Source organism: Gopherus evgoodei, chromosome 1 (assembly GCF_007399415.2).
Source record: "Gopherus evgoodei ecotype Sinaloan lineage chromosome 1, rGopEvg1_v1.p, whole genome shotgun sequence".
NCBI lineage: Eukaryota > Metazoa > Chordata > Testudines > Testudinidae > Gopherus > Gopherus evgoodei.
Window position 1 is genome coordinate 271225709 of NC_044322.1, and position 18077 is coordinate 271243785.

At 50.6% G+C, this 18077-nt stretch overlaps 1 protein-coding gene across 1 annotated transcript in view; it reads left to right on the forward strand.

The window, feature by feature from the left end:
- The window catches only part of CACNA1I (calcium voltage-gated channel subunit alpha1 I), a 141517-nt gene that overhangs the window by 79555 nt on the left and 43885 nt on the right, over positions 1–18077 (forward strand). The window contains 2 exon segments of the mRNA XM_030546703.1: positions 1768–2171; positions 17479–17630. Coding sequence (XP_030402563.1) covers positions 1768–2171; positions 17479–17630 — 556 coding nt within the window.

Genomic DNA, 18077 nt, shown 5'->3' on the forward strand with positions numbered 1-18077 from the left:
TCTCAAAGGCTTCTGTATCAAGTGAATTCACTTTATGAGTGAACGATAGAATTTCTAACTGCCAGCCCTGCAGGCTCAGCCTTCCACTTTTGCGCCTGTTCGCCAATAATAGTTTCTGCAACTGGCAATTTGTTGTACCACTGGACTCTGACTCACTCTTCCGTAGCTGTGTTGGCTCTCCAGAGCTAACAGGAGGAAAAAGGAATAAAAACTTTGTTAGGTCACTAAAGCCAACAAACCTGATCTCATACACACAGTGTCGTGTACAGTAACTCCTCATTTAACATTGTAGTTATGTTCCTGAAAAATGCGACTTTAAGCAAAATGATATTAAGTGAATCCAATTTCCCGATAAGAATTAATGTAAATGGATGGGGGAGGTTAGGTTCCAGGGAAATTTTTTTCACCAGGCAAAAGACTATATATATACACACACACAGAGTATAAGTTTTCAACAAACAATAATGTACACAGCAATGATGATTGTGTGAGGTGGTGGAGTCAGAGGGTGGAAGAGGGTGGGATATTTCCCAGAGAATGCCCTATGGCTAAATGATGAACTAGCACTGGGCTGAGCTCTCAAGGGTTAACACATTGTAAATGTAGCCTCACACTCTACAAAGTAGCACGAATGGAGGGAGGGGAGACAGCATGGCAGACAGAGAGACACACCGTGTGTGTGTGAGAGAGATGTACATTGCCCCTTTAAGTACGCTGACCCCATTCTAAGTTCACTGTCTTTTTAAGTAGATCAGCAAGTTGAGACAACAGCTGCTGCCAGCAAGTTCCCTCCATCCTGAGCCCTGTCGTGCCCTCCCCCTGTTCTGCGGAGATGGGGTAAAGGAGCGGGGGGCAGGAGCGGGAGGAGGGGGACACCCTGACATTAGCCCCCCCTCCCATACCCCCACTGCATAGCAAGCAGGAGGCTCCCAGGAGCAGCTCCAAGGCAGAGGGCAGGAGCAGCACACGGCAGTGGGGGGAGGGACAACTGAACCGCTGGCAACTGCTAGCCTGCTGGGCAGCTGCTGCACAGGGAACTTAGAGGAGTGGGGAGCTTATAGGGGGGCTGCCCATCCACCCTGGTTCCAAGCCCCCACCAGCTAGCTCCAAAGGACTGCTCTTTCTGCAAGCAGTGGACAAGCAGGCAGCTGCCAAACAGCGTTAGAAGGGAGCATTGCACAACTTTAAACAAGCATGTTCTCTAATTGATCAGCAACGAAACAACGGTGACTAGGATGACTTTAAGTGAGGAGTTACTGTATAAAGAAATGCTATTTTCAAAGTCACTCTTCTGGCTCTTTAAGATGCTGTCAAAAAGTGGGTTCCTAAATCAGGGGGCCCAGTTCTGCCTTTAGGCACTCCATACGCTCTCATTGACTTTAAGGCCAGAAGGGACCATTGTGATCATTTCGTTCAATCTCCTGTGTGACACAGGTCACAGAATTTCACCCACTGATTCATGCAGCGGAGGAAATAATTCTTCCCTACAGTGTGAGTGAATTGTGTTGAGCCTAATCACTTGTGGCTGAACTACAGTGTATGTTTTACAGAGGCATCCAATCTCAATTTAAAGACTCCAAATGATGATGAATTTACCACTTCCCTTGATAAGCTGTTCCAGTCTTTAATCACCCTCACGGTTAAAAAGCCTGGCTTTCCACTTTCGGTGCCTTCTTGCTATTTAAGCATCCAAGTGGTGAACTGATTTGTATGCCTTATTTGAAAATTGAGCCCTGTTCCTTTAACTGTAATGATTTCTTTCCCCAGGGCATTGCCAGAAACACAACTCTCTCGAATACACTCCTCATGCCCTCATCCAGCCCATTGCTATGACCCTGACCTCTGACCCCAACAACTGCCCCAGATGTCACAGAGTGCAGCGTGAGGCAGCCCGGAGGCTCTCCATCCTGGACAGTGCTGATTCGGACCAGGAGGAAGGAGGGGCCAGTGAAGAGCAAAGAGAAAGAAGAAGAGGAAGCGAAGGTGCCACAGATCTGGAGAAGGAGGAAGAGGAGGGGGAAGAGGGCGGATGGCTGAGGCTCTGCGATGACCTGTGGCGAGAAGTGAGGGTCAAACTAAGGGGGATTGTGGACAGCAAGTACTTCAACCGTGGGATCATGATAGCCATTCTAGTGAACACCATCAGCATGGGCATTGAGCACCATGAACAGGTAACCACCCTTGTGGGGAAGTGGGCACCTTAAACCCTATTGGCCACAATAATATCCAGCAACTTTGAATGGAGGGGGTGGAGGGCTCTAGCACTGTGGGTTGCCTGGGGTAGAATCAGGCAGCATGGGCCTGCCAAACCACATGGTCTAGACCTGAGCTGCATCCAGTGGTGAGTCTCCTTGGGCAGCATCCAAAGTTGAATGACCCGGTGAGGACCTGAGGAGAGGCTCTTGGGTCCCTTCCTCTTGACATTAAATCTCTCCTCTCCCTCTTGTTGTTATTGTTTATTGAGTGCCAACAGTGCGCTTGATGTTGTATAAATCTCTTAAGGAGACATGGACCCTGCCCCGAGAGCTTACAACCTAGCAGAGGTGGAGCGAAAACAATTTGGACATGTGATAGCGCATGGGGTCCCATCATGGGTTTGAGATGGAGTAAGGACCATGCAGGGGCTATCCTGTGCCTGTTTCTGCACACAGTCATGTTGGCCATGGCCATCTTTTTTCCTTTCATCTTCTTTTGTTCCTTCTGCTTCTCCCTCCCTGATCTGTTTCATCCCCTACTTTTCTTTCTCTCCTTGTCTCCTTTACCCTCTCTTTTCTCTTGTCTTTTCCACTCCCCCATCTCTCTCCCTCATTTCTCTCTTCATTAGCTGACTGAATCCTTAGTCTGTTTGGTTTAGTTTAATGTGCTCTCTAGGGATGTCACAGAGAATTCACCAGCATCTGAATTCAAATCCATCAGCTGGCTAGACTTTCCAGCTTAATTAAGAGATGCACAAGCACAGTCTATCTCTGGAGAAGGACTGAGGAAAGCTGGTGAGTCTTGTGGTTACTACAACCAAGAATCTTTCCATTCCCTGAGGGTCCTGAGCCTCTCTGTAGGTCTGGCAGCATCAATTAACAACAGGTGGATCATGACATGGAAAGCAACTATCTATCAAGGTATGTGTATGGCTGTCATCACTAGAGGTCCCCAAGCACCTCACAGTCATTAATGGATTTTATCCTAGCAGCACCCCTGTGAGGTAGAGAAGGCTTATCATCCCCTTACAGGTGGGGAACTGAGCACAGGGTAGATTAAGTGCCCTGCCCAAACCCACACAGGAAGTCTCTGGCTGAGTCATGAATTGACCTCCAAGGCTCCTCCGTCCTCATCCAATACCCTAGCCACTAGACTGTGTTTTCTACCCTAGCCAGTCTCTGATAGGAGTAGGAGTAGCCACAGTTTGATCCCAGAGTAAAAACTGCTCTGGGCACCTCAGTACCAGAAAAATGCAGTTGAGCTGCAGGGAGCTCAGAGGCGAGAAATACAAATTACTAGAAGACTGGAGGGACTGAATCATGAGAAAAGATTAAAAGACCTAAATCTGTATCACTCAGCTAAAGTATGACTAAGAGGTGAGGCACAGGACAACATGATCACTGGCCACAATTGTTCAAAGGGTGTAAACACCAATCAGGGCCGTATCTTGCTCTGTGTCAGTACAGCACGCAGCACAATGGGATCTTCACTGTGGCCTCTGGGTGTTACCATAATATAAATAATAAATACTATTAATAATACCTTCCTGAAGTGAGATTTATTAGACTATTGACTGATCTGCCCAGGGTACTGATATAGACCCCATCATCTAAACTGTCTAAAAATGGACTGAGACAAAGAATTGTGAAGTCCTGAATTGGATGTGGGATGGAGACTGGACTACATGTGACCGAATCAGTGTTTTCCATCTCTGATTTCCATGATTCTCCAGTTACTGTTGGGTTACTTTGATGTCATTTACAAATATGAGCAGACTAGAAAAATCTCTCTATTATATTTATAAGGTATTTATCATGCTGATATCTGAGTACTGATATATGGGGCTGGTCTTATGATCCCATGGGGAGTCACCCCAGTAAGATTTCTGCATAGTTGCCAATTTAGACCTGGGGGAAGAAATTCCCTGTATGGACAGGTCATCTGATATATTACAGGTGTTCTTGCACCTCCTTCTGAAGCATCTAGTGCTGGTCCCAGTCAGAAAGAGAATATTGAACTAGATGGACCCTAGGGTCTTATCCAGGATAGCAATTCCTTTGTTCAAGGAAGGAAGGGTGGGTGGGTGGTGGTGGGGAAGTGAAGAACAAACAGCTGCTCTCCTTCATCCCAGCTCAATCATCTGATCATTAAGGGAGGGGCTCCAAATGAAATCAGCTTCCCCCAGCATAGAAGTGGACTACATTGTTTCACACATCTGCTTAATCTTAGTAGGGAGAGAGGGTTCACTGCCGTGGGAATCTGAATCAGATAGTTTCATGGATTTGGAAAGAAATCCAGATTCAGGATAGACAAACTAGTTCTGATACAAGAAAAAGTTGCCCGAACCATGACTCCCCGATTCACATCTGACTGCTTCTTTCCCCTTCCCCCACTCGGGCCCCAACACTCCATACCTAGGAAAAGTTTAGTTTAAATGTTTCTCCCCAATGTTCCTGCGTGAGACTTGTGCATTCTCTGAGCTGGCAATCGTGTATGTGAGACAGAGAAAACAGGCTTCTGCGCTGGGGAGATTTCTGAGACTCCCTGCTTTTGGCTAGGCAGGAGAGGTGAATTGCAGACCTTTCCTCATGGCTTTGTCAGTTTTTCTGACTCTGGAAAGAGCCAGGAAGCCTGGAAATGGCTCAGAAAGGAAAGTGGAACTATGTTTTTGTTAACCCCCCCAAAAAGTAGTGGGGAAAAAATGGCGGGCTGCTATTTATTTGATCCAAAGCAGTTTTCTACAAGCCTGTGTTAACCAGTTGGTTGTGGTTATTTGTGTGGGAGCAGCCGGAAGGAGAGTGATTGGCTTCCTTTCAGCCTCCCCCCTCCATCAAGATTACTCTTCCTCTGCCAGAGAGAAGCCCCCCCACAATCCCCGCCCCCCCCCACTGCCCCAGCCATCAGCTGTGTCCGCCGTCAGTCACATTTAAGCTGAAAACCCATGATGGTATTGCTAGTCCCAGATGTGTTGGAAACTCTCTTAGGGTTTGGCTACACTTACAGCTGTACAGCGCTGGGAGTTAAACCTGTCTCCCTACAGCTGTGTAGGGAAAGCGTTGCAGTGTGGCTACATTTGCAGAGCTGTTGGGAGTGGTGCATTATGGGCAGCTATCCCAGCGTTCAAGTGGCTGTAATGTGCTTTTCAAAAGAGGGGGGTGGGGTGCAGTGTGACAGGGAGAGTGGGGGAGAGAGAGAAAGTGGATTTTTGGAGTCGACTCTGTGTCAGCTTCCTGCCTTGCAAATTCCAACCACTTCCCCCATCCCTCTCTCATTCACTCTTAAACGCAAATAGCCTTCAGACCAGATAAGCAGCTGCTCCCACGGACTCCCTCTGCCCCTCCCACCTCCGCTGTGCTGTTTCTCTCCTCAAGCAAACACTAGCTATGGACATTCCCTGCCTGCCTCTGCTCGAGCAAACAGTAGCTGTGTATGTTTTTTAGATAAGCAGCTCCAGGAGCCACAAGTTCACAACAAAACAAAGGGCTTGGCTACACTGGAGAGTTGCAGCGCTGGTGGTGGGTTTACAGCGCTGCAACTTACTCACCGTCCACACTTGCAAGGCACATACAGCGCTGCATCTCCCTGGCTGCAGCACTGGCTGTACTCCTGCTCTGCCTGGGGTATAACGATTGCAGCGCTGGTGAGGCAGCGCTGCTCCGCCAGTGTGGCCACCAAAAGCGCTGTAATTGGCCTCCAGAGGTATTCGGCGGTATCCCAGAATGCCTGTTCAGCCACTCCCAACAGCGCTGCAAATGCTGCAAATGTGGCCACACTGCAGCGCTGGTAGCTGTTAGTGTGGCCACACTGCAGCGCTTTCCCTACACAACTGTACGAAGACAGCTGTAACTCCCAGCACTGTACAGCTGCAAGTGTAGCTATTCCCAAAGAGAGTTCTTTGGTTAAAAGCATTATGGGAAAATTCCGGAGGTCAGGGCTGGTCTACACTACGAGGGGAAATCGATCTTAGATACGCAACTTCAGCTACGTGAATAACGTAGCTGAAGTCGAATATCTAAGATCGGATTACTCACCCGTCCTCTCCGCTTGGGATCGATGTCCACGGCTCCCCCCCGGTCAATTCCGCAACTCCGTTGGGGTTGGTGGAGTTCCAGAATCGATATAAGCACGCTCGGGGATCGATATATCACGTCTAGATGAGACGTGATATATCAATCCCCGAGCAATCGATTTTAACCCGCCGATACGGTGGGTAGTCTAGACGTAGCCTCAGTTACAGCGTAGTAAGGTTAATTGCTGTTTACACTGGCACTCCAGCACTGCAGCACCAGCACTGTTCTCTTTATTCCTCTCGTCCATGTGGAGTACAACCAGCGCTGTAGCCAAGGAGATACAGCGCTGTATGTGCCTTGCCAGTGTGGACTGGGAGTAAGTTGCAGCGCTGTAAAGCCACTACCAGCTCTGCAAGTCTCCCGTGTAGCCAAGGCCTTAGAGGATGGGGCCTCTAGCCCCACCAACAGTACCTTGGGCTCCATGCTAATGGTTCTTTTCACTCTGACTAATTATCTGTCTCTCCAGAAATAGCTGCAATGCAGGGTCTGTCTTTGCTCTAGGAGTGTGTTGCCTCAGGCCTCATGGATCCAGCTGGCTCCTCTCACTCCCTTAATCGCCTTTTCTTTTTTCTTATTCCACTTCTTCGTTAATCTTTCTCTGTATCTCTCTTTCTCTTCTTTTCTGTCCTCTCTCTTTTCTCTCCTATTCCTTCACCATCTCTCCTTCTTCCTTTTTTTGGTGGAATGGAACTGTTTTGTTTTTTCCTCTTTCCTTTTCTCCCCTTATCTCACCCTTCCTATTCCCCCCACCCTTTTCCCTTCCTCCCTTCCTGACCCTCTCTCTGGGAAGAATGCTTGGGGGAAGGAGGTGAATGATGGCCCATTAGAAAAAGATTACCAGGTGTGGGCTTGACTAGACAAACAGATGTCAGGGAGAGGAGGAGGGCTGGAAAGAACAGGTAACCTTTTCCTTAAGAGAGATGCAAGCATGACTTTTAAAACATCAGTTGCGCCCTACATGACAGCGAGCGAGCGGATGCGTGGACAGCAGAGAGAAGGCTAATCCACCATTCTTCTTCGAGTGATTGCTCATATCCATTCCAGTTAGGTGTGTGTGCCGCGCGTGCACATTCGTCAGAAAACTTTTACCCTAGCAACTCAGTGGGCCGGCAGGTCGCCCCCTAGAGTGGCGCCGTCATGGTGCTCGATATATACCCCTGCCGGCCCACCCGCTCCTCAGTTCCTTCTTACCGCCCGTGTCAGTCGTTGGAACAGTGGAGCGCGGCTTAGCTGACCTCCACTTCCCTAGCTACTCGTAATTCTCGTATATAGTTATGCAGTTATAATCCTTTTATATATATATTTGTATAGTTAATTTAGTAATAGTTAGCGGGGTTCAGGAAGTAGCCCCTTTCCTGCACCCGGTGCCGGAGCCCATGCACGGCTCACCGGGTTTTAAAATGGGCTCGGCCTGCCAGAAGCCGATGCCGAAGGGAGATCCACACAACTCCTGTCTGAAGTGCCTCAGGGAATCACACTTGACAGCTAAGTGCCCCATTTGCAAGGCTTTTAAGCCGAGAACAAAAAGGAGCGGGACTTTCACTTACCCCTCCACCTTTGGCACCGAGCGATGATCAAGCGGCTGGCAGAAGCGCCTCCTCGGCACCGGACCCTGCCGGTACTGCCAAGGCCTTTCGGCACTGGCCGTCGCCGGCACCGAAATCGACTCGGCACCGCTCCCTTCTTCCGAGGTCGAGAAAGCCTACGATTCCTGCTGGGGCCTGACGGCTCCCCGGCACGCGCCGTGGTTGAGCCCCCTGCTCCTGCTGCTTCCGTGCCACCTGTATCGCAGCCAGAGAGCTCGTCTAAGTCGGATTGCCCGGCACCGACACCTGCAGCGGCACCGATGACATCGGCACCGTCGATTCCAGTCCCCCAGGGCCATTGAATCCAGTGCCTGACAGCTCCCCGGCACGCGCCGTGGTAGAGCTTACTGCTCCCGCTGCTTCTGTGCCAAATGCACCACAGCCAGAGAGCTCGTCTAAGTCAGATCGCCCGGCACCAACACCTGCTGAGGCACCGACGACGTCGGCACTGTCAATCCCTGTCCCACAAGGGCCGTCGAATCCGGTGCCTGACGGCTCCACGGCACGCGCTGTGGTTGAGCTTACTGCTCCTGCTGCTTCCGTGCCAACTGCACCGCAGCCAGAGAGCTCGTCTAAGTCGGATCGCCCGGCACCAACACCTGCTGAGGCACCGACGACGTCGGCACCGTTGATCCCGGTCCCACAAGGGCTGTCGAATCCGGTGCCTGACGGCTCCCCGGCACGCGCCGTGGTTGAGCTTACTGCTCCTGCTGCTTCCGTGCCAACTGCACCGCAGCCAGAGAGCTCGTCTAAGTCAGATCGCCCGGCACCAACACCTACCGAAGCTCTGACGACCTCGGTACCGTCGATCCCGGTCCCACGAGAGCCGTCGAATCCGGTGCCTGACAGATCCCCAGTAAGCACTGTGGTTGAGCCTGCTGTTCCCTCCACGCCGGAGACATTACCAACAGCGAGGGATCTCATTGCCATGACAGAGTCGATGCTGCCTGACCCCGGCACTGCCGGTGCGGGTAATACAGTCTCTTCATATGACCGTCCTCTGTCAGCACAGCAGAGCGGCACCGTTCATGATCACGGTCCCGCAGACGCTCCAGGTCCCGTCGGCACACCCGACACCACTTGCAGTCCCGGTGCTGTTTTCCTCATCGGTACTGGTCGCACTTGCCACACCGGTCGGTATCCCGTTCGCCGACCCACTACTATCGGCACCGTTCCGACTCCCGGCACTGTGACAGGTACCGTGACTCCCGTAGCCTCTCCCCGAGCCTCGAGATCTCGGTCGACCTCCTGGCACTGTTCTGGTTGCAGGTCTGGATCTCGTTCCAGGTACCGGTACGCCTCCCGGTGCCGGTCCCCGGTGCCGAGTTGGGCAAGGTCTGATAGAGTCAGAGACTCTGCCCTTGCCTTTTTTTTTTAGTGCCTCCATGGCCATCCAGACACGCATCCGTGTCATCCCACATGCGCAGATCTTATGCTCAGGACCACGATTCTGATACGCCCCCCCGACAACCTGAGGTGGAGGAGGTCCCAGAGGTAGAGGACCCGGTATGTTGCCCTCTAAAGGGTACGACTACTCGTCTGTCCGCTCTCCTCTCTGCTCACTAGTCTTTCAGTCTGTTAAGGAGAGGTATTGGTATGGCCAGCGGGCGCCAGCCCCGAAACCAAAGGAGGCTTGGCGAATGAACCTACTTGGCCGCCAGGTGTACTCTGCAGAGGCCCTGCAGCTCTGGGTAGCAAAGCAACAAGCCTTGCTTAGCTACTATAATTATAGCACCTGGGTGAAGTTAGTTTAGTTTATGGAGTTTCTCCCTCAAAACTCCCGCCAAGAGTTCGCTGCCGTCTTGGAGGACGGGGGAAAAAGGTACCCAGAGCGTCCCTCCAGGCCTCGTTGGATGCAGCAGACTCAGCAGCCAGGACTCTGGCCTTTGGTGTCACCATGAGGTGCATCTCATGGCTTCAGGTTTCAAACCTCCGGCCGGAGCTGCAGTATGCCATTCAAGACTTACCCTTTGTTGGTAAAGGCCTCTTCGCGGCAAAGACAGCCCCAGGCTGCGAAGCCTGATGGACAATAGGGTCCTAATGTGCTCTCTCAGCATGCATATGCCAGCGACCAAACGCAGGCCTTTCTGTCCCCAGCCGCCATACTCTGTGCCTAGCCAGAGACAGGACTTTGGCAAACGGCGAGGCCAAGGTGGTCGCAGACAAACGTCAGGACCCCTAAAGAGCCAAGGTCAAGGTCCCTCGCAATTACCACTGGGACCAAAGACGAACCTTCCAAGGTGCGCCTGAGGGCGGTGTACCAGTCACAGGCCGGGATCCCAATCCCGCTTTCTCCTGGCGTGGCCCCAGTTAATTTCAGATCGCTGGGTCCTGCGCACGGTGGAGCATAGGTACCCCCTCTAATTTGTTCCAACCCTGTCCCCCTTCAGGGACCCCTCTCACGAGCAATTCCTCGTACAAGAGGTGCAGATGCCGACGGACGAAAGGGGCAAGGGGTTTACTCCCGTTATGCCCTAGTCCCCCACTCGAACGGAGGTCTCAGACCTTCCTAGTCCTGCGCGGACTCAACCAGTTTAGGATAAGGTTGAAGTTCCGCATGGTATCCCTGGGAACCATTATCCCATCCTTGCCTCCTGGGGACTGCTATGCCGCCCTCGATATGAAGGACGCATACTTTCACAACGCCATCTTCCCTCCGCACAGGAGATACCTCTGCTTTCTAGCGAACCGTCAGTACTTCTGGTTTACGGTCCTACTGTTTGGCCTTTCTGCAGCCCCACAGGTATTGACCAAGTATATGGCCATAGTCGCCGCCTACCTTCGCTGATGTCGGATATGCGTTTTTCCATATCTGGACGATTCGCTTATCCGAGGAGACTCCGAGACACAAACCACTCAGCACGTGGGCATCATCACGGTCTTATTCACAGGTCTAGGCCTGATGATTCCTATAGAGCAATCCACTCTGGTTCCCAAGCAGAGGTTGAACTTCCTAGGGACTATCCTGGTCTCCAACCTAGCCGGAGCCTGCTTATCACAGCTGCGGTTTTAGGCAATGGCAACAATCATCCGAGGTCTGCAGACTTTCCCAACGACCTCGGCTCGCACTTGTCTCAGTCTCCTGGGTCCATGGCTGCCCGCAAGTTTGTAACCAAACACGCCAAGCTCCGCCTCCGTCTTCTCCAAGTCCGGCTCACCTCGGCGTACCGCCCGGACAGGGAGCCAATGGTCATGGTAATCACCGTTCCCTCGAGTACCTTAGGCTCCCTAGAGTGGTGGCTAACTCCCTCCCTGGTGTGGGCAGGGATGCGGTTCCATCCGCCCCAGCCCTCACTGCCCCTGTCGACGGACGCGTCATCTCTCTGCTCGAGTGCTCATGGTCACCTCTGAGCTTAAGGCCTTTGGTCTTCTCGGGAGCTGGCATTCCACATCAACACCCCAAAAATGAGAGTAGTCCGCCTGGCGTGCCAGGGGTTCCAGCGGCAGCTGCAAGGCCGTGGTATCTCGGTGTTTACAGCCAACACAACGGCCATATGCTTCATAAATAACCAGGGAGGGACATGGTCCTCCCCCCTTTTGTCAGGAGGCCATCCATTTCTGGGACTTTTGCATGGCCCACTCGATGGAGCTGGTGACGTCCTTTCTCCCAGGCGTTCGGAACGCCTTGGCGCTTTGACTCAGCAGGTCTTTCCTGTCTTACGAGTGGTCACTCTGCCCCATGTGAGGCGTTCTGCTTTCCAGAAGTGGAGATTTTTCCTCACATAGACCTGTTCGCTCACCGCGAGAGCAGAAAATGCCAGATGTTCTGCTCCTTCCAAGGTCTCTCCTCGGGATTGATCTTGGACGCATTCCTGATGCATGGAAAGGCCAACTCCTTTATGCCTTCCCACTGATCCCACTGGTTCATTAGGTCCTACTCAAACTCCGCAGGGGCAGAGCGCGCATCATCATGATCACTCCAGCGTGGTCCAGGCAGCACTGATACACCACGTTGCTCGGCCTGTCAATAACCAACCCAATTACCCTGCCACCCCACCCAGACCTCATCACTCCGGGCCACGACAGGCTTCGTCACCCGGACCTGCAGCCTCTTCGCCTCACGGTGTGGCTGCTGCGTAACTGAGCCGGGGTGGCAGGAAGCCTTCCACCTGGTCAACGTACCTGGCCAAGTGGAAGCATTTCTTCTACAGGTGCAATACACTCGATCTTGCTCCTACTGAGGTCTCGATCCCCTCTATTTGGCCTGCCTCTGGCCTTCAACGGCAGGACCTGGCGGTATCATCGCTGAGGGTACACTTGGCAGCCATCTCTACCTTCCAGCCAGGCTAAGGTGGACGTTCCGTGTTCTCACACTCTATGGGTTCTAGATCCCTCAAGGGCTTGGAGCGCTTGCACCCTCGGGTGCACCGCCCAGCCCCAGCCTGGGACCTCAACCTAGTTTTAACCAGACTTATGTCTCCCCCATTCGAGCCGTTCGCGACCGGCCCTCTGCTATACCTGTCTTGGACGACAACTTTCCTCGTAGCTGTTACATCGGCCAGACGAGTCTCCGAGCTCAGAGCTCTTACGGTGGTTCCGCCGTACACTAGGTTTCACAAAGACAAGGTGCAGTTATGACCACACCTGGCTTTCCTCCCTAAGGTGGTTTCGGCCTTTCATGTTACCCACAGCTCAATGCAATGGACGCAACAGTTGCACTCCCTGGACATCTGTAGAGTGCTCGCATTTATATTGCGCTGACAGAACCATTTTGTAAGGTGCCCCAGCTCTGTCACGGTAGCAGACCAAAGGGAAGGCTTGCTTGTTTTCCTCTCAGAGGATCTCATCTTGGGTGATGGCGTACGTCCGCACTTGTTATGATTTGGCTCATATTTCCCCAAGCCACATCACCGTGCATTCTACCAGGGCTCAGGCTTCATCTGCCGCCTTGCTGGCTCATGTTCCTACCCACGAGATCTGTCGCGCAGCTCCATTGGTCCTCGGTCCCTACCTTTGCTTCGCAGTATGCCCTGGTTCAACAGTCAAGAGATGCTGTAGCCTCTGGCTCAGCAGTTTTCATTCTGCCACATTTCACTCCAACCCCACCGCCTACGTAAGGCTTGGGATTCACCTAACTGGAATGGATATGAGCAATCACTCGAAGAAGAAAAGACGGTTACTCACCTTTGTAACTGTTGTTCTTCGAGATGTGTTACTCATATCCATTCCACACCCGCCCTCCTTCCCCACTGTCGGAGTAGCCGGCAAGAAGGAACTGAGGAGCGGGTGGGCTGGCAGGGGTATATATCGAGCACCATGACGGCGCCACTCTAGGGGGCAACCTGCCGGCCCACTGAGTTGCTAGGGTAAAAGTTTTCCGACGAATGTGCACGCGCGGCGCACACACCTAACTGGAATGGATATGAGCAACACATCTTGAAGAACAACAGTTACAAAGGTGAGTAACCGTCTTTTATACCCTGTTATCTTTTTACATTCTTCATCCGAACTGACATAATCATTTGATTCATGCTGAAATTGGTGTCTCTGTTTAGCATATGGGCCTCTCATTCCCTGCTAGTGTCATTACTGCCTGGCTTTGAGGTTATCTTCATCTCTGTCCTCCCTGTGCTCTCTCTTTCTCTCTCTCCCTAGTTTTTCAGGACCTGTTTTGTTATTCAAATGTAATTATGGATGGAAATTGAGCCTCCCCCCCTTTTATTTTGATTTTAGAGAAACTGGCAGTGTATAAAATTCAGTGGCATGGGGAGAGTCTGCAATTTCCCCTTCCCCCAGCCAGAATGAAATCAAAGCCAGATCCTAGTGAAGAAGGGGAAAGGTAGAGGTGATGAGAAGAGAGAGGGTTGAGTGAAGAAGTGGTTTTGGTCAGCATGTATCAAATGCGGTACAGGCACACAGGTGGTTGGGGTGGGGGGCTGGCTTCAGTAATTGGAATGAAAGATCAGTTAGAAAAGGACATGGAGGGTACGGTTGCGATGGGCTGCACCCCCTGGGATGTCACCTGGTGTGCGGGGATGCCACTGAGTCAGACTGTTCTGCCAGCCTGGGCCCCCTTTTACCTAGTCTTGGCTCCCCAGCCTTTTCCAGCCAAGCACACAGGCAGGGTCACACCCATCTACACAGAGAGACAGAAGTGCGCTCTGGGAAGGCTCAGTTTAAGGGGCTTGCCACAGCCCTCAGATGTCCACCCCCCTTGGAGTAAAAACCCAAACTTATTTGAAATTTGCCTTTTCCTTCAATGTGGAGGAGGATATGCACAACTCCTCACCCCACCCAGTTAGAAATCACATAAACTGGGTTATATTATAACCAGAAAAAATGTATTAACTGTAACAGATGTATTTTAAGTAGTCAAGGGGATAGCAGACAGAACAAGGTAGATTACTAAGAAAATAAAACAGAGCATGCAAACTAAGCGTAATACACTAAAGGAGCTGCTTATATGTAAGTTCTCACCCTAAATGTGTTCTAATAATCTTCTTCACAGACCAGACGCTCTTCCAGCCTGGGTCCAGTTCTTTCCCCCAGTTCAGTTTTAGATGTTTCCAGCAGTCATCTTGGACAGGGCAGCCGGGGAAAACTGATGACCTGGATTACCTCACTCCCCACCCTTAAATAGGATTTGCATAAAGCGGGAGTCTAGTTTGACCCCCCCCATCCCCAGCTTCTTGTGGAAAAGTACAGAATCGAGATGGTTCCAGTATCAGGTGACATGGTCACATGACTCCGTAAGGCCCTCTAGCCATTTTCAAAGGCTGCCACAGGGTTCACAGGGAGACTAGCTCCTGTACCATGTCTCTTGCTGATGGGCCATGAGCACTGTCCAGCTTTTCGTTGTTATATCTGAAGTGTTAGCAGGGGTGTCACCCAAAATAACATCATGAAATTAGATAATAGTCAACATTCCTAGCTCAGATACAGAAATGATACAAGCATACAAATTGGATAATCGCTTTCAGTAAATGACAACCTTTCGATGATATCTTATATGAGCCATCACGCATAAAGTATATCTGTTATGTCATATTCATATCAAGCATATTTCATAAAGAATATGGTTGGGGGGTGGGGGCTGGCTTCAGTAAACTGGAATGAAAGCTCAGTTAGAAAGGACATGGAGGGTACAGTGATTGGGAGCAGGTCCAGTCCATTCATTACTTGAGATAAGAACAATTAGAGTGGTCTTGTGCCTCCTGGAATGAACTCTAGGTGCAGCCCGTGGGAGGAGGCAGAAGGGAAAGAACCAGAACTGGATTACTGTGTGTGTGCGTGTGAGCACCCTTCCCCAATGTATGCTGGTAACAGCCTAGGGGAAGGGAGGAGACCCCATTATTTCTTAATTTAAGCACCTTTCCTTTAAAAGGTCAGTAACCCTGCCATTGTCCTCGTCAATAAAAAAGGTGAGTCAATGAGTCTCCTCCACATGGAGCACCGTGGGGCAGTGCTGACTTCAGTGGAGAACGTTTGCTTAGGCCTAGATGGAATCCCTGTCTCCATTTCCGATGGGCTCCCCTAATTTCATCAGTGCCTGTCCTCTCTTATCACCACCAGGGGGCGCCAGCAGTCTCTCTGTCAGTAATTTTGTGTGATGTCAGAGTTATGACTTGGCATTTATGGGTAGCTCAGCCCCACATGAAGAAAGAAGCTAGCCACATGACCAACTGATCCAAGTGGATCTGTGATGGACACCCGACGTGTGTGTGGGGGGACCTGTGCACACTAGAGAGTGAATGCTGCTGCCCCCTGGTGGACAGAATGTGTTAGGCTTGCTCATGCCAGTTCCCTCTAGGACTGGACTTGGGGGAGCTGCTCCTTTAGGGATGCAAGGGAGGGGAGCATGGGTGGAATCAGACTTCAGATATGTAACCCTATCCTGGGGTATGTCTATACTAGCTGCCAGATCGGAGGGCTGCAGTCGATCCAGCGGGAGTCGATTTATCACATCTAGTCTAGATGCGATAAATCGACCTCTGAGCGCTCTCCCGTCGACTCCTGTACTCCACCGCCATGAGAGGCACAGGCAGAGTCGACGGGGGAGCAGCAGCTGTCGACTCATTGCGGTGAAGACACCACAGTAAGTCGATCTAAGTACGTCGACTTCAGCCATGTTATTCACGTGTAGACCAGGCCCTGGATGGATTGTACTGACATATACATGAGGAGTCTGACTTTCTTTTCAGGTTGGTAACACTTTGGTTGCTTATCATGCCATTAAAGTCTCATTGAAGTATGTGCGACAGAGCAAAAGAGAGAGAGTCTGCCCCCTACTGACAGGAATGTGTTAGACATTGTTATGTTTATTTCCATTCCCTTGCTGGCTAGCCTAGTGGAGTTCCAACTCAGCCAGTGAGGGGAGCCAGAATACCCACACATATAAGTGAGTCCATCATAATCAACTGGGGGAAGGGCTCCTCCCCCCGCCCCCCACACCCCATTTCTGAGAGAGGATGGAAAGAATCTGTCATCAATGGTGTCAGCTCAGCCCTCAGCCATATAAACATCCACTTAATCATTCCTGAGCAAACATTCCTGGACCCCTTCCCAGCCTTGTCAGAGGGGCCTCCAAGAACTGAGCACAGCAAAGAAACATCCATTAATTCTGAAAACAAAAGGAGGAGTAATTGAATTTGTTCAGGCTTGTTCAACTGATTGAATCATTAAAGCTCTCTCTCTCTTTTTCTCTCTCCCACGCACACCACCCTTTGGCTGGAAGAAACTGAATTACCTGTGGCTAAAGGTGTCACGGATTCAGTAGATGCAAATATACTGGACTGAACTAGTTATTTCCTTTTACCGACACATTTGCCCTGTTGGTTTCTTGGGAATTTCTCCCTTTGTCTCACCAGTTTCCTCTTTCTTCCTCATTGTCCATTTCCCTCTGTTTCTTATTCCCTCTTGTTCTCTCTGTCCCTTGTTGTTAGACATTAACAGGCTACTCCTCATTGCTGATGCTTTATTCATGCACTCTGATATTCCCCTGGGTAATTACTTAGACCACTGCAAAGAGGAAGGTATGAGAAAAAATTGACAGAGCAGGCCCAGCAAATGAATTCTGGCAAGGAAAAGGAGGGAGAGAATGGGGGAGAGGAAAGTGGGGTAGAAAAGAGAGAAAACAAGGGACCAAAGGGCAGATGTGTGGAAAGAGAAAGGAAAGGGGGCAGGGAGAAGGTTGGGAGGTAGAGTTGGGAACTTGATGGGGAGGGACTGTGTAAACACAAAGGAGAAAGAGAACACTGAAGTCTTGGCTACACTAGAAAATTAGGTCATCATAACTGCATCGCTGAGGAGTGTGGAAAAATCCACACCCTTGAGCCATTTAGTTAAGCTGACCTAAGTCTCCCAGTACTAGGTAGATTGAAAAATTCTTCTGTTAAGCTAGCTGCTGCCTCTCAGGGAGGTGGAGTTCTTATATGATGGGAAAACCTTTCTGTCAATATAGGTAGTGTCTACACTGAGGTGCCACAGTGGCACAGCTGTGTCACGGTAGCATTTTAAGCATAGAAGAGTCCAAAGATGGCACCATTGGTCCCTTCTGTCATCAGCATTTCCCTCATGACTCCCATCCATGCACAACCCTATGCCGTATGAGAATGGTATCCTTTGGTTCTGAGGTGATGTTTTCAGATCTTGCCCGATTCTGATCCTTGCTTTTGCCACTCCTGCAGCCAGAAGAACTGACCAACATCTTGGAGATCAGCAATGTTGTGTTCACCAGCATGTTTGCCCTGGAGATGATCCTGAAACTCGCTGCGTTTGGCCTCTTTGATTACCTCCGCAATCCCTACAACATCTTCGACAGCATCATTGTAATCATCAGGTGACGACCCCAAAATAGGGAGACCAGGCTGGGGATACTGAGGTGCAGATACAGAGAGGCGGACCAGTGCATGAACTATGTTGTTGTGCCATACCTGCTTCAGCTTTTTAATCTGTTAAAATATGAGAGAAAGCATGGCTAATGCACAAGGCAAAGAATCAGGAGATCTAGATTTTATTCCCAGCTCAAACACTGACTCACTGACCTTGGGCAATTCACATAACCTTTCTGTGCCTCAGTTTTCCCCTCCGTAAAATGAGGATGATAATAATAGTTATCTACATCAGAAGTCTGTGAGGCTTAATTAATTGGTGCGTGTAAAGCATTTTGAGATGTTTGGATGAAAAATGCTTTAGAAGTGCAAAGTATTAGAAAGGAGCGTTCCAGCCTAGGTCCTTATGATGCAGCATTTGAAAACTCCTGAGTAGCTAAGCAGTACTTCAATTG